At 41.1% G+C, this 14,253-nt stretch overlaps 1 protein-coding gene across 1 annotated transcript in view; it reads left to right on the forward strand.

Moving 5' to 3' along the window:
* SUB1 (SUB1 regulator of transcription) overlaps positions 1 to 7,939 on the forward strand; it is an 80,814-nt gene extending 72,875 nt beyond the window's left edge. Inside the window, exon 5 of the mRNA XM_086960499.1 lies at positions 6,129 to 7,939. Within this exon, the coding sequence (XP_086816625.1) occupies positions 6,129 to 6,208 (80 nt within the window). The 3' untranslated portion in view covers positions 6,209 to 7,939. The remainder of the gene's footprint in view (positions 1 to 6,128) is intronic.
* The last annotated feature ends 6,314 nt before the right edge of the window (positions 7,940 to 14,253 follow it).

Genomic DNA, 14,253 nt, shown 5'->3' on the forward strand with positions numbered 1-14,253 from the left:
TCAGATTGTTTTCTTCCGCCACCGGGCTCGTATGTGTTTCCTGCACTCCGTGTTGGAACACATTTTCCTTTGACGTGCAATCCTCAGCTACTCCGACAGTATTGTTTCGAACGCGTTTCCAATCAACGCTACTCTTCAACTCCGAATTCTTCGATTCCGGTCGTCGACTAGGCCTTCTGGCCTACCCAGGCCTCATCTTCCAGTTAATGGAAAGGACGCCATTTAAAAAATGTCCTCCATGTCGAAGTTTCCCCACACCGATCTCCGTGAGGTGTGCCTCTTTCCGCTCCAAGAAACCTGACGATTTGGGACCGACTAGCTCGAAGAACAATGGCTCGCTCTTCCGCTTCCATCCCGGACGACATCTTCGAAGAGGGCGTCGACGTTCCAGAACAACTTCAAGAACATGGCGCCGACAGCAACTCTGAAGCTGAAGATTCAGATGTCGAGGACATCACTCCGGCGCAGAGGGTCGTAAGTGAGAACGTCGACCCCGACCCTTCCTTAACATCTTCCAAAAAGGCTTTGGTCACACCCTCACCTTCGTACCCAGGTGCACACAGAGACTGCTTCCCATGCCCCGCCTTCGAGCTCAGCAAAGAAGCCTAATAAGCCTCTAGGCGACTCAGGCTCGAGTCAGCCTACCCCCGGCGCAGGAGCACACCTACCGGCACCAAATAAGAAGTCCTCTTCTTCCTCCACGCCAGCTGCTTCCACATCTAAGCACTCAGCGTCAAACTGGCACCGGCTCCTCTGCATCTAAACCACACTCTGAGCAGAGCAAGAAATTGCCACTCAAAGCACCCGACTCCCACACTTCGGAGCTGAAAAATACCTCAGGACCAAAAAAGCCCTCGAACCGAAAAAAGCTTTAGAGACTGAAAAGCCCTCGGAACCGAAAACCCCTTCGGAACCGAAAGACAAATGTTCCATCAACCAAAGACACTGCCAAGGAACATGTTTCAAAGCCAAGAGATGCTCGCAGCTCGGTGCCCAAAAAACCTTCGGTACTGAAGGATCTACCCGCTACAGAGGACCTTTTCCGTCCAGACACAACACAAAAGACTCTATTTGAAGATCCTAAGACTGGTCTAATGGCTCTTACATCTAAGAAAAGACCACTAGATGCACCTGCACCGGCTCCTCATCCTAAGAAGGACATTGCAACATCTCCTCTAAGGATACCTTCTTCTCCTCCTCCTCCATCCCCTCCATCTAACATTCCCTCACCACATTCTCCCCTACCACATCACTCCCCTATACCATCTCCTACTCCGTTACCAGATGATGATGAGGACACTTCTAATGACACAGGGGATAGCGCGGACAGTCAGCCACCAGATAATTCTACTCTTCCTGGCTAACCTGACCCTTGGAATGACTATAGCACCACAGATGTCCCTAACGTCCCACAAGAAGATGTATATCCCTCCAGGCCTTCCCCACCAGAAGACACTATGGGATTTAACCAACTTGTACATAGGGCTGCCCAATATCATGGGGTTGACATACATACTACCCCAGTGGAGGAAGACTTCCTTATGGATACCTTTGACAATACATAAAGGTCCACCTCAACTTAGCCTATGCTTAAAGGGGTTATTAAGCATGCATCAGAAGTCTTCAAAGATCCGGTTAGGTCTCGAATCATCAACCCCCGAATCGGAAAAAAAAGTATAAGGCTGCCCCTTCTGATCCGGCATACATTAAAGGCCCTGCACCATTAGACTCCCTTGTAGTCTCCAACGCAAGAGAGCAAATTCACAAACATCAGGCGAGGCTCCCCCACCTGATAGTCTAAGCTCCTTGACGCATCAGGAAAAAGAACAGCGTCACAGGCTGCAAACATTTGACGTATTGCCAACACTCCGGCATTACTTGCAAGATATGATAGGGCACATTATGATGAATTAGAATCCATAATGCAGCACCTTCCAGATAAATATAAAGATAGGGCAAATGAGGTTATACAAGAGGGTAAAAATATCACAAATACCTCTATTCACTGTGCCCTAGATGCAGCTGATACTGCTTCAAGGGCAATTAGCACCAGTGTCCTCTTACATAGACATGCTTGGCTATGCATTTCAGGTTTTAAACCTGAAGTACAAAGTGCCATCCTCAACCAACCCTGTGATGAGCAACACCTATTTGGGCCTAAAGTGGACGTATCCCTCGAAAAAATGAAAAAAGATACGAACACAGCAAAATCTATGGGAGCCTTGCAGTCTCAAGCTCCCAGAAGTTCTTTTCTTCGCTCATCTTACAGAAGCACCAACAGGGGATACTCCTCAGATACTCCCTCTACCTTTTTACAAAGCCCCTACCCAATCCACCTATGGCAGAGGCTACCAAAGGGGAAGTTACAGGGGTAACAATAACAAAGGCAGAGGCAAAAATATTAACTCCCCCTCTACCCCGCCCAATGACTTTCCCCAACTTCCCCCCACATTCCACTCCGGTTGGGGGAAGACTACAACAATTCCTTCCTGCCTGGATCAACATCACATCAGACAGGTGGGTGCGACAAATAATTCAGTCAGGTTACTGTCTAGAACTAACATCTACCCCCTCCCCCCCTACCCTCCCCCCCCCCAAAAACATACCACCCAAACAGCGACCAATGCCACAAGAACATTTAGTTCTACTAAGGCAAGAGGTAACCTCTCCTACAAAAAAGCGCAATAGAGTTAGTTGCATTGCATCAACAAAACCAGTGAGTTTACTTTCTTATCCCAAAAAAGGACGGCTCTCAGGCCTATTCTAGACCTCAGGTCACTAATCCTGTACATACAATCAGATAACTTCCACATGGTCACGCTTCAGCAGGTCCTTCCTCATTTGTTACAAAACAACTTCCTTGCTACCCTAGATCTCAAGGACGCCTATTTCCATATTCTTATTCACACAGCTCACAGAAAGTATCTCAGATTTGTACTAGACGATCAGCACTATCAATTCAAAATACTCCTTTCGGAGTCACAACAGCACCAAGAATGTTTACCAAGTGCCTAGCAGCAGTAGTAGTAGCAGCACACTTACGAAGACAGCACATTCATGTCTTCCCATATCCAGACGACTGGCATATTTGAAGATGGGCCATACCACAAAAAATTTTTCTCTTAGCCCAACATGTTCCAGGAGCACAAAACTCCAGAGCAGATCTGTTAAGCCGTCAAACGCAACAGATTCACGAGTGGGAACTTCATCCTCCAGTTCTTCAACCATTCTTTCAGATGTGGGGACAACCTCAGATAGACCTCTTCGCTACCCATGAAAACGCAAGATGCCCAAGCTTCGCCGCCAGATATCCACACCCGCTGTCCAAAGACAATGCGATATGGATGAACTGGTCCGTCAAATTTGCGTACGCTTTTCCCCCTCTCCCACTACTTCCATTAGTGGTACGCAAACTACTATAGCATTCCTTCACACTCATTCTGGTAGCTCCAACTTGGGCCAGACAACCATGGTACACCACACTGCTGCATCTTTCTGTGGTACCACACCAAAAGCTGTACCTGTCTCCACGCTTAACCCAGAACCATGGAGAGATCAGACACCCTGTACCCAGCTCAGCTCAACAGGGCAATCTGGCTCCTGAAGTCATAGAGTTTGGGTACCTTAACCTTCCCACTGAATGTATGAACGTTATTAAAGAAGCTAGACGTCCCACCACTAGGGCATGTTCTGCAGCCAAGTGGAAACTTTTTGTAATATACTGTCAAAACAACCAAACTAATCCTTTAGTTGTCTTTTCAACACATAGGATACTTACTACACCTACAAAAATGTAACTTGGCGTACAAGTCTATTAGGCTGCACCTTGCTGCCATTGCAGCATACCTACAAAATAGATGTCTATCACTTTTTAGAGTACCTCCCATAAAGGCTTTTATGGAGGGCCTCAAAAGAATAATTCCACCTAGAACACCACCTTCCCCAATGTGGAATTTGAACATTGTTCTTAAAAGGTTAATGAGACCTCCATTTGAACCTTTACATAAATGTGAACTGTATAAATGTGAACTGCAATTCTTAACTTGGTAAGTTGCTTTTCTAGTAGGTGTTACTTCTCTCAGAAGAGTTAGTGAGATACAAGCAATTTACCATTCAAGAACCTTTTCTGCAAATGCACCACAATAATGTTGTTGTACAAACTAATCCTAAATTCCTTCCAAAAGTCATTTCACCCTTTCACCTCAATCAATCTGTAGAGATACCTGTATTCTTCTTGCAGCCACAAACAGTCGCAGAAAGAGCTCATCATACCCTAGATGTCAAAAGAGCATTACTTAACTATATTGAATAAACACAACCTATTCGCAAAACTAAACAGCTTTTTGTGTCCTTTTCACCACCACACAAAGGCAACCCTATCGCAAAATCAGGGATAGCTAGGTGGATTGTCAAATGCATACAAATTTGTTACCACAAAGCTAAACATGCGCGATCTGTTCCTCCTAAAGCCCATTCTACAAGAAAGATAGGGGCTTCAATAGCATTTTTAGGTAACATTCCCTTAGATGACACAAGCAAAGCAGCTACATGGTCTACAATGCACACTTTCACAAAACACTATTGTGTAGATGTGCAAACTAAACAACAAGCTACTGTGGGCCAGGCTGTACTCAAAACAGTTTCAAACTTCTGCAACCGATACCGGTAGTTGCCGCTAGGTGTGGGTACTGCTATATAATCTATGCACAGTGTCTAATCTGCAGCTCATATACCTTGAACGGAAAATGCTACTTACCAGTATGCATCTGTTCTTGGCATGTTCAGCTGCAGAGTTACACACGCCCACCCGCCTCCCCGGCTGCCTTTATCTGTTCCAGTATTATCCTAATCAGATTCAGCTTACATGGACATCCTTCCTTTTCCTGCAAAGCTCCATCATTTCCCTAATGGCGAAAAACAATCTGGGGATGGAGCCGATGCCCATGCGCAATGTGGTCCAAAGGAGGAGTCACCTGTCCTGTGACTTCCAAAGACTTTTCAGGACAAAAACAAACTGCAAACATCCGGGCCCAACACTAGGTGGCGATCTATGCACAGTGTGTAACTCTGCAGCTCTACATGCCAAGAACAGATGCATACTGGTAAGTAGCATTTTCCTTAAGCACTGAAGTCTCCGACTCCTGAGAGAGTTCACAGCGATAATGGAGTCACACATAGCGGAGGATTGGAAATGTTCCAATCACCGCTGGGAGCACAGCACTCTACACAAGCCTGACGTACGACACTATTTTTGTTTTTTCCTCGTTGCCCAGTTGTGTTCCCCCCACCTCCCCTACCTCTTCCCTCCCTCACTCTTTATCTACCTCCCCTATTCCTTTCCTCTCTCCCCTGAATTTCTATCCCCTTGCCTACTTTTTTCCCTTTGCCCGAGCCATGCTTCTGTAACTCATGTAACTATGCTCCTGAAACTGATGTAACTTTGTAACTAAGCTTTGCAACAATTGTCCTTCCTCATGTAAAGCGCTCTGATACCGCCTGGTCTAGCCAGCGCTATATACAACTTTTCAAATAAAAATAAATTGCTTTTCTATGGAAAAGCGTTACTTCATCATTTGATAATGGGCTGGAAATGTGTGGTCAGTTTTGGCAATGAAATGTCTGACATAGGGCTTGCAGGGCAAAGGACAAACTCAAACTCAGGAATCGGTGGGAACCACTTCTGAACTACCTGACTGAAGGATTGCCCACTCTGCCTTGCCCAAGTTCTCTACGGTCCCTACATGTATTCGATAAATTACAAGGAAAGTGAACTGTTGATACCCTAAGAGTAGTGACACTCCCTTCACTTTATAAAATTTATATTTTTGGTTAAATATTAGGTTGGGGGAGTGGATAGCATCATGAGGCTATTACTTTAATGGGTGCTTGCATTCTATGCAAATAGCTTATGTTCATAATATAATACTATTGAATAAAATATTTGGGCAAAAAAATGTATTCAATGAGAATTTAACAATCCGCTCTCTTATTACACCAGCATGAGGCTGCTTGTTGTTTTATGAAACTAATGTTTCTTGTTAGATACTGCTCTGTCCAGCGGCGAGTACTATTTGAATGTGTACACACCTCATTCTTTAAACCTAACGGACTTCTTTGTTGTGTTGCAGGAATTTCTCTGAACCCAGAGCAGTGGAATCAACTGAAGGAACAAATTTCTGAGATTGACGATGCAGTAAAAAACCTGTAAACCATGCAACATTCAAACCCTATTTGTTTTAGTAGTTTTAAGAGCTCTTAATACATTGGTGTTTGTTTTCTATAATTACTATTTCCGTGTTTTGGTACATTGGGATGTTCCAACAGTTTGAAAGAGTAATCATTTTTAAGTGAATTAAGTGTACACGGAGTGAATCTTCCTGGTGTATAACCTTTTGTTACCTCCATAGTTGTGTAACCGACTTCCCCACCCAGCTGCTCCGCCAACCAATAAAAATCTTGAAAGGATTTGTGCGCAGTAATATAATGCTTGCAGGTTATTTTCAAAGTAATGTTTGTCAAACACGATGGCTGTTCATACAGCGACCGCCGTATGTGGTAGTACAGGATATCATGCATTTAAAACCTGTGTTGCCTAAGGACAAAGTCTTTTTACGCCCTAACATTCCAAGATGCTGTGTTCCAACTATTTTTTGTACTGTAGTTGGATGTGGTTTGATCAAGAACTTTCAATCCATCACATATATCTTGTAAGAAGATACAAAAATTCACAGTAACTACATCTTTATACATCAAACGTTTGACTAAGCCTAGTTCACACGATTTTGGGTTTCAACATTATGGTGTGCATATGTGACTCTCAATAAACCCCTGGTCTGAGTGTTTTTTCTTTGTGCCCTTAACCCCTTGCATGTGTCAGACAGCCCCCGGCCGTCCGACGACACAGTGCTCGTGTGTGTCGGACGGCCGGGTGCCGTCCAATCTGTGCACATGTGGAATTTTGCCGCACCGCAGCGAAATTCCGGCCGCACCCACGGGGTTAACAATGGTGGGAATGGACTGAGATCAAAACAGAAGGATGTAAATTGTCAACTAAACAAACTACTGACTTCTAGTTTTAACAGTTTATTGTATTCTAAGCAGTCTGGGTTTCGGAATTTGCTTTAGGTATACCATGGAAAATATTTTCCATCCGAACAGCCATGCCGTAACGTTTATATATGAATATTAATAAAGTGAACCAAGCCAGGAATAACCAAGATGAATGGTAAGGGATTAGGGCGAGGAGGTGACTCAGAATTGTGCACAGCGCCTGAAGGTTAGGGAGTGCATATTCAGTCTGGGATGAGGAGGGCAGCACCACAGCTGTATGGATCTGTAGACTAAAAGAGAATGAGCAATTGGTAATTTTACAGTATTTGTGGTTGGACCCTCATCACACGTTGGTGCGTGGGCTGGAATTGGACACAAATTGTATATCAAGACTGCCAGCTCAGTGTTAAATGATTACACTGCTGTAAAGGTACGTTTGAGTATGTTTTGGGTATGAAAAAATGTATTGTTTTTCTGTATGAGTCTGTCAGTGTAAAATACATACATGTCTTTTGTACTAATTTGCAAAATGAAGATGTTGAAACATAGATATTGTTGGAAAATATTACTTTAATGATTTTGTAATCTTGCATCTATTTCATGCAGGTTCTATTTTTTCTAAAAATTGAACGTGTTAAAATTATCAGTCATGTCAATTTTACAAAGGAGTTTTGTCCCGTAAGATTTGCCTAGTTCAGAGTGATGGCTAATCAGTATAATTCAATGTTGAAACAGCCTTTGATGTCAAATCTAACTTTTCCTGTTTTTGTTTGGGAGCTGTGAAGGGAAGATCGAGATTAAGCACGTAAAGTGTGAATGCACTTTCAAATCTGTCCACTGAATGTACTATTATTTTGACTTTAAGTAATAAAACTCTTACAATTCCAAAGGTGGCTATGTGAATCTTATTCTTTTTAGTTTTGATGTAATGTAGTTTTTTACATATGTATTTTACTTTGTGGAGCAGTTGTGGCTAGAAGTAGAAAATTAACTCCAGCATATGTAAACCATTTTCTATGTTCACTGCAGTTCTTATGTTTATTCGGAGTGTCGCTTTCACACTGTCAACAAAGAAGGGGGTTCCCCGTTGGGTTTTATGATACTGGCAGGAAAAATGGGGGTTAATCAAACTGAAGGAGAAGAACAGGACCCTGCCAGAACATGTGTATAGGTCCTACAAGAGGATCCTTCAGTTAGAAATTAGGGTGACCAACTCGGAACCATCAGAGCCAATTACTATTCAGCACAATTTCATTTTCTTTTTTATACATTTATTTTTTATGAAAGACATAAATATTCAGGAACGACATTTATTTGGAATAATACATAATTCTGTTTGTAAAAAAGATATTTCAAATCAGATTCAATAACAATATTTAAAAGACATAGGGGTCCAACACACACCCAGTCAACATATCAACATACACGTTCAGTTACACACTATAGAAGTTAGTCAGTCAAAACTCACTCCTAGACTATTTTCACTTTCATAATGGTACAGGCTAGCCTACAGTCTGGATGGAAATAAGACTTTGCCACCTCACCTTCCCTTTCTCTGTCTACAGAGACACAATAGTAAGGTTTAGCTAGGGTAACACAGCTTCTGCCGCTCACAGGAACCACGCCAACGCGAGTTTCGGTGTGAGGCTCTTTCGGGCCACACCTTCGTCAGGATGTACCATGGAGTAGGGGACACAACTTCAAATACAACAATATAATCATATATATACAAAATCATGCATATTTATAAGTACAGGTCATCATTTAAATAGTTAAATTTTTCAATGGATAGAGTATGCTGGCTCTGGTATTGGAGAATCACTCATAATGGTTATTCCTCCTCAATGGGACTGAAAACGGGCATAGAATTTCGACCAAGCAGATTTGGGGCGGCCCGACACATCATACTACATTCAAACATTCTAGCTCTTCGCATTTAAAAAGTGGGCCAGAAACATTCAAAGACAAGTTTTGGTTCAGAAGTAGGTTGCCATTTTTAACCGTCACAGTTTGAAGTAAAACAAGTTCAGGATATAAGGAATAAACACAGATGTTACTAACATAATTAAGGGGTATATACATTAGAGCCTCAGTGCTATTGGAAGTAGTTAGGCTATCCCGGGGTTGTTCAAAGACTTGCTTTTGGCCTGTCAAGGTATTCAACAGGGGTATTTACCTGATAGGTTTCTGCGTCGAGGCAGAATATTTAAACAAGGCTAAGACCCACTGTCTTAAGGTACCCAGCCGGAAGGCCGCTTGGATGGCGGTGGGTGAGGCGACTCCTGTAAAAAAAAAAAAAAAAAGATCACAGCTATACAGGGGCAACCAAGGCTGGTCTCTATCTCCAGGCAAGAGGTGGTTAACTAGGAATAAGTCATTCGATGAGGGTTCCATTACATACCTAGATATTTTATGAAACCAACGTTGCAAATAGAGCAAGGGATGGTTCAGGGAGATGGACCTCATCGTTGTTTATATGATGGCGGGGAATTACACAGTATGTCAGGTATAGGTTCTGCCGATTTTGAGAGGAAAGAAGACAGAAAAACAATATATGTAAATATGAGATTCAACAATCACAATCTGGTAAATGCATGGTAGAGGGTGTCTGAAAGTTAAATGATTAACAAAAAGTGAGCGACCCAAATAAACCCTTGAGGGCTTGGGTAATTAAACTGAAAAGGTAAAAGTGCCTTCAAGGGAATTTATTTTAGTATGTATTTTGTAATTTGTGATGGCTTTAAAAGGATGAATTCATAATCCTTAATGTGAACAAATCGAGTGCTATTAGACTCTAATTCAATGTAAACTCAATTTTAACAGGACACAACATATAAACAAAACACGAGGTGTATTAGAAAAATAGATTTTTATCAAAAGGAATTTTAAAGGATACACTTCATATACAGATAAGTAAACAAAGAATAGGTCTGTGGGTACACACAGAAATAAATCAATACGTGACTCAACAGAACCTAAAAAACATCTATCCCCAGTTACATTGAATAAAACAAGATAGGGATAAGATGTAGGGTCGACGTTTCGGTTTCCTAAGAGTTATTTGTAGAAACCATCTTCAGGACTGCTGTCAATTGAAATCTGTACAGAGATATTGTAATCTGAAATAAAAATATTTACAATTACAAATCTACATTAACTATATCTATTCCTTACACCTCGGGGACATAACAAACATATAAAGAACACTAGAAACATTTAAGAAATACTGACATGATAATGTACATAAAACATAAAAAAACATTGTGAACCTAGAATTCATCTGTAGAAGATCATTTGAATAATAAAATATATACACATTACTTGGTGCAAACAGATTTTTGTACAAAAACACAAAAGGTTTTTTCCACACTAGAACATTGGGACATGCGACCAGTTCAATAATCCTGTAGCACTAATGCCAAAATTCATTCAAAAAAATATAGCTATGACGGTCTTATATTATCATGATCCTGTAATTTGTCAAAATCTATAGTCACCTGAATGTAACAATAAGAGAACTCTTGTCAATTCTCGTTTAAAGTCTGAGCATGATAATTTAGTAGCAAAGACAGGGATACACAAGTAAATATGTTTTGAATAAGCAGTTCCTTTGGAAATCGTGCGGATGTTATATGAAACCAAGGGAATTAATGTTAATAAAGTATTACCTCATATCCTCGCACTACCAAAATGTAATGCCTTTGGGTGGGCCAAGATACAATGTCAAAGTTGTGCCACTCCTAAATATATATAACTTGGTTATCATAACCCCATTCATTATTCTAAATTTTAAAGGGAAAGGCTGGAAGTGGTTTACCTATTCGACGTTTCCAGCACCCTCTTAGCATATAGAGCAGGTAGTGGACTTTGCTGTTCTAATGGTGGCGTTTTGAGGTATGCAACCGCCCGATGAGCTAAAACATAAATGATCAGAGATATTGGACCTATCTGTTATTAAGTATGGTCCGATTATGTGATATGGTTAATGTAGCGAGGGAATCACATACCTGTAAGTCATCGAAAAAGTGAATTAAATCACAACTCCAAGTTAGAAGATAAATCTTTCCATATGTAGGTGGTCCATTTCAGAGCAGATAATTCGATAACCATACGGTGGTAATCTAAGGAATAGTAAAAAGTATCAAGGCGTCAATATCTAAGTATTCCCAGAAGATATTGCCAGTATCTTAATTTATAGTTGTGAGCTTACCTATTTAAAGTAGCAAGTAAAGATTGTATTGTATCAACCTTTGGGACCAGTATAAATGCTGAGCCAAGTCAGAAATTATCTTGCCGCATGCAGAAAATTAATTTCAAAGCGGAGATTCGCCAAGTCATGGAGCGAGAAACTAGGAGGGAATAGAAATTATATCAGGGCGTCAGTGACACAGAAACCGAGTAAAGTGCCGAGTGCAATATTATCTGCATAGGGATTCATCGTTATGATCTTACCTAGTAACAAGCAGAGTGCCGCGCGACGTGCAGTCGATTCGGGACAAGTGTCCACTGCCTCACCTTCCACAATACAAGGACAGCGTTTGGAGCTAGAAACAGGACTGTTATTGGCGGCCATATTGGACTAGTCAAGACAGTTCATAGTATGATCTAGAAACAGGACTGTGTTTTAGGCGGCCATGTTGAGCTGGTTGAAGAAGTTCTAGGCATGATCTAGAAACAGGACTTCGTTTGGCAGCCATATTTAGCTAGTCAAAATATCAATCCGAAAGGGTAAATGTGAGTGCGGCTTTTTTTAATGAGCCAGCAACACATATATATATATTCTAGTTAAATGGAGGCATGAAGAGAGCCTCACAACTAAATTAACCACGATACAGAAGGGGGTATCTGTAATTTGGTATTTACTCATAGAACATCCGCCACTTAACAAATTTATTATACAACTTATCGTGTTTCATATGAGTGCTTGACGAACATCATAAATATTAAAAAATAATAAGGGACAATGTCAAAACCTCATAAGTTTCTTGATATATATTAAGACAATCAATCCTACATATATTAATTTCAGAGAGCTCTTGGTTAGTAGGACATGGGGCAGTCATTAAAATGTAGGTGTGCTTAATAGATGGTAACCTGTTCATGGCAGGCATGCCAAAGAATGCCATTCAGTTGCAGAATTGAGACCCCTTTTCACAGTATCGGTAAGGCAAATTAGTTTGCCTTCTCGTAGTGTGAGGATCCTATCAATATTGTTTTGTCTTTTGTTTGGTTTTATGACTTCAAGGACCCACCTTATCATATCAGTTTCTTTATGGCCTGTCTGCAAAAAATGCTCAACCAAAGGAGCAGTTTATTTCCTACAACGGATCCGTGATTGATGTTGTAGTATGCGTTTTTTTATTGGTTGAATAGTTTTGCCTAAATAGTGTAACTGGCAGGGGCAAGGAATGCAGTAAACCACATTCGTGGTATTGCAGTTGGAGAAATTTTTGTTTGTGAATTGAATATCATTGATTTTACAAGTTTTCACTGTCGTAGTGGTGGCACATGCTGCGCAGTTATTACATTTGAAGTGACCAACTATTGGACTTAGTTGCCTCATGTTATCCACAGTGTTTTCAGAAAGAGTGTTATCATGGGCATGTATTAATCTGTCCTGTAAGTTAGTACCACATTTAAATGCAAAGAGTGGTTTCTGCGTGAATTCAGGAAATGAATGAAGTAAATTCCATTGCCTTGATACAATTTTCTTAATTGCGTTTGAGTGTGTACCAAAGGTAGATACACATACAATATTAGTCTTATTCAATCGATCTTTGACAGTTAGTAAGGTGTCTTGGTCATAGTACCAGGCCCTTTTCATTGATTTCCTCAGCAGTCTACTAGGGTAACCACATGAGTGTAGTTTGTCTTTCAGTTTGTTAGCTTCATTAAAGTAGTCATCTTTGAATGTACAATTTCGTCTAAGACAAAGAAATTGTCCAAATGGTAGTCCATCTTTCAATGCTCGAGGGTGATGACTGGTATATTTTAAAAGTGTGTTCCTCGCTGTTTTTTTAGTAAACAAAGTGGTATAGAGTTGGTTATTTGTGTTAACTTTAATGTTTATGTCAAGGAACGGCATTTCTGTGGTGTTATATTCAAGGGTGAACTGAAGATTGGTGTTTCTGGAGTTTAACCATAGGTGGAAATCATTCAGTTGATTGACAGTGCCCTCCCAGACTAAAAAAAGTCATCAATATATAACGTAGGCATTTCAAGATATTTGAGGAAAATGGATTAGAGGAATGCCAAATGTGTTCATCCTCAAACTGTGCCACATAAATATTCGCTATATCTGGGGCAAAAACAGCACCCATGGCCACTCCTTTCTGTTGTTGGTAAAAGGAGTTCTGATATAGGAAGAAATTCTCACATAAAGGCAGTCTTGTACACTCCAAGATAAAAGCAGTAGGGACAGAGTGCGGTCTTGGTCTAGATTCTAACAGTATGTTAAGTATATCCAATACTTCAATTTGAGGGATGTTTGTATACAGGCTTCCTATGTCCATAGAAACCAGTATGTTAGTTGTTGGATCAAATTGAATTTTTTCAACCTCATTTATTACTGCTGTAGTATCTCTGATGTAAGTAGAGCGTTCAACAGCGAATGGTCTGATGAAGACATCTGCATACTGTGCCAGGGGTTTTAAGATCGAATTACATCCCGACACAATCGGGCGACCTGGTGGATTATTTAAATCTTTATGCACCTTCGGGAGCATATAAATTGCAGGTACTCTGGGTGTTTTATTGATTAAGAAGGAAGCCTCTTTCTCGTTCAGCCAGCCACCCTCTAGACCTGTTCTGCTTAAAGTTATGATTTCTGTAGCCAGTCTTTTAGTTGGATTACAGGTCAGCTTTTTGTAATGAGTGGTAACAGATAATTGTCAAATCATTTCTTCATTGTATTTAGATTTTTGCCATAGCACTATGCCACCGCCTTTGTCAGCTGGTTTAAGTATGGCATCTGGTAGCTTCTGGAGGTTTTGTAAGGCTAGTTGAAAGTTAAATGGGCGCCAAAGCAAAGTATAGATCAGGCATACCAAATATATTGTTTCCTGCGCAGCTCTCTAACCCATCCATTTTCCACGGTCCAGGGAAGCTGTATCCACACTCACACTGCTTTTCCTGTCATTCGTTGTCGACATCATATCTCTTCTACCGCATTGGGCGGCTGTCCAACCTCTCTGATTAAATGTG

The sequence above is a fragment of the Lissotriton vulgaris genome, chromosome 3_1 (genome assembly GCF_964263255.1).
Source record: "Lissotriton vulgaris chromosome 3_1, aLisVul1.2, whole genome shotgun sequence".
Lineage (NCBI taxonomy): Eukaryota > Metazoa > Chordata > Amphibia > Caudata > Salamandridae > Lissotriton > Lissotriton vulgaris.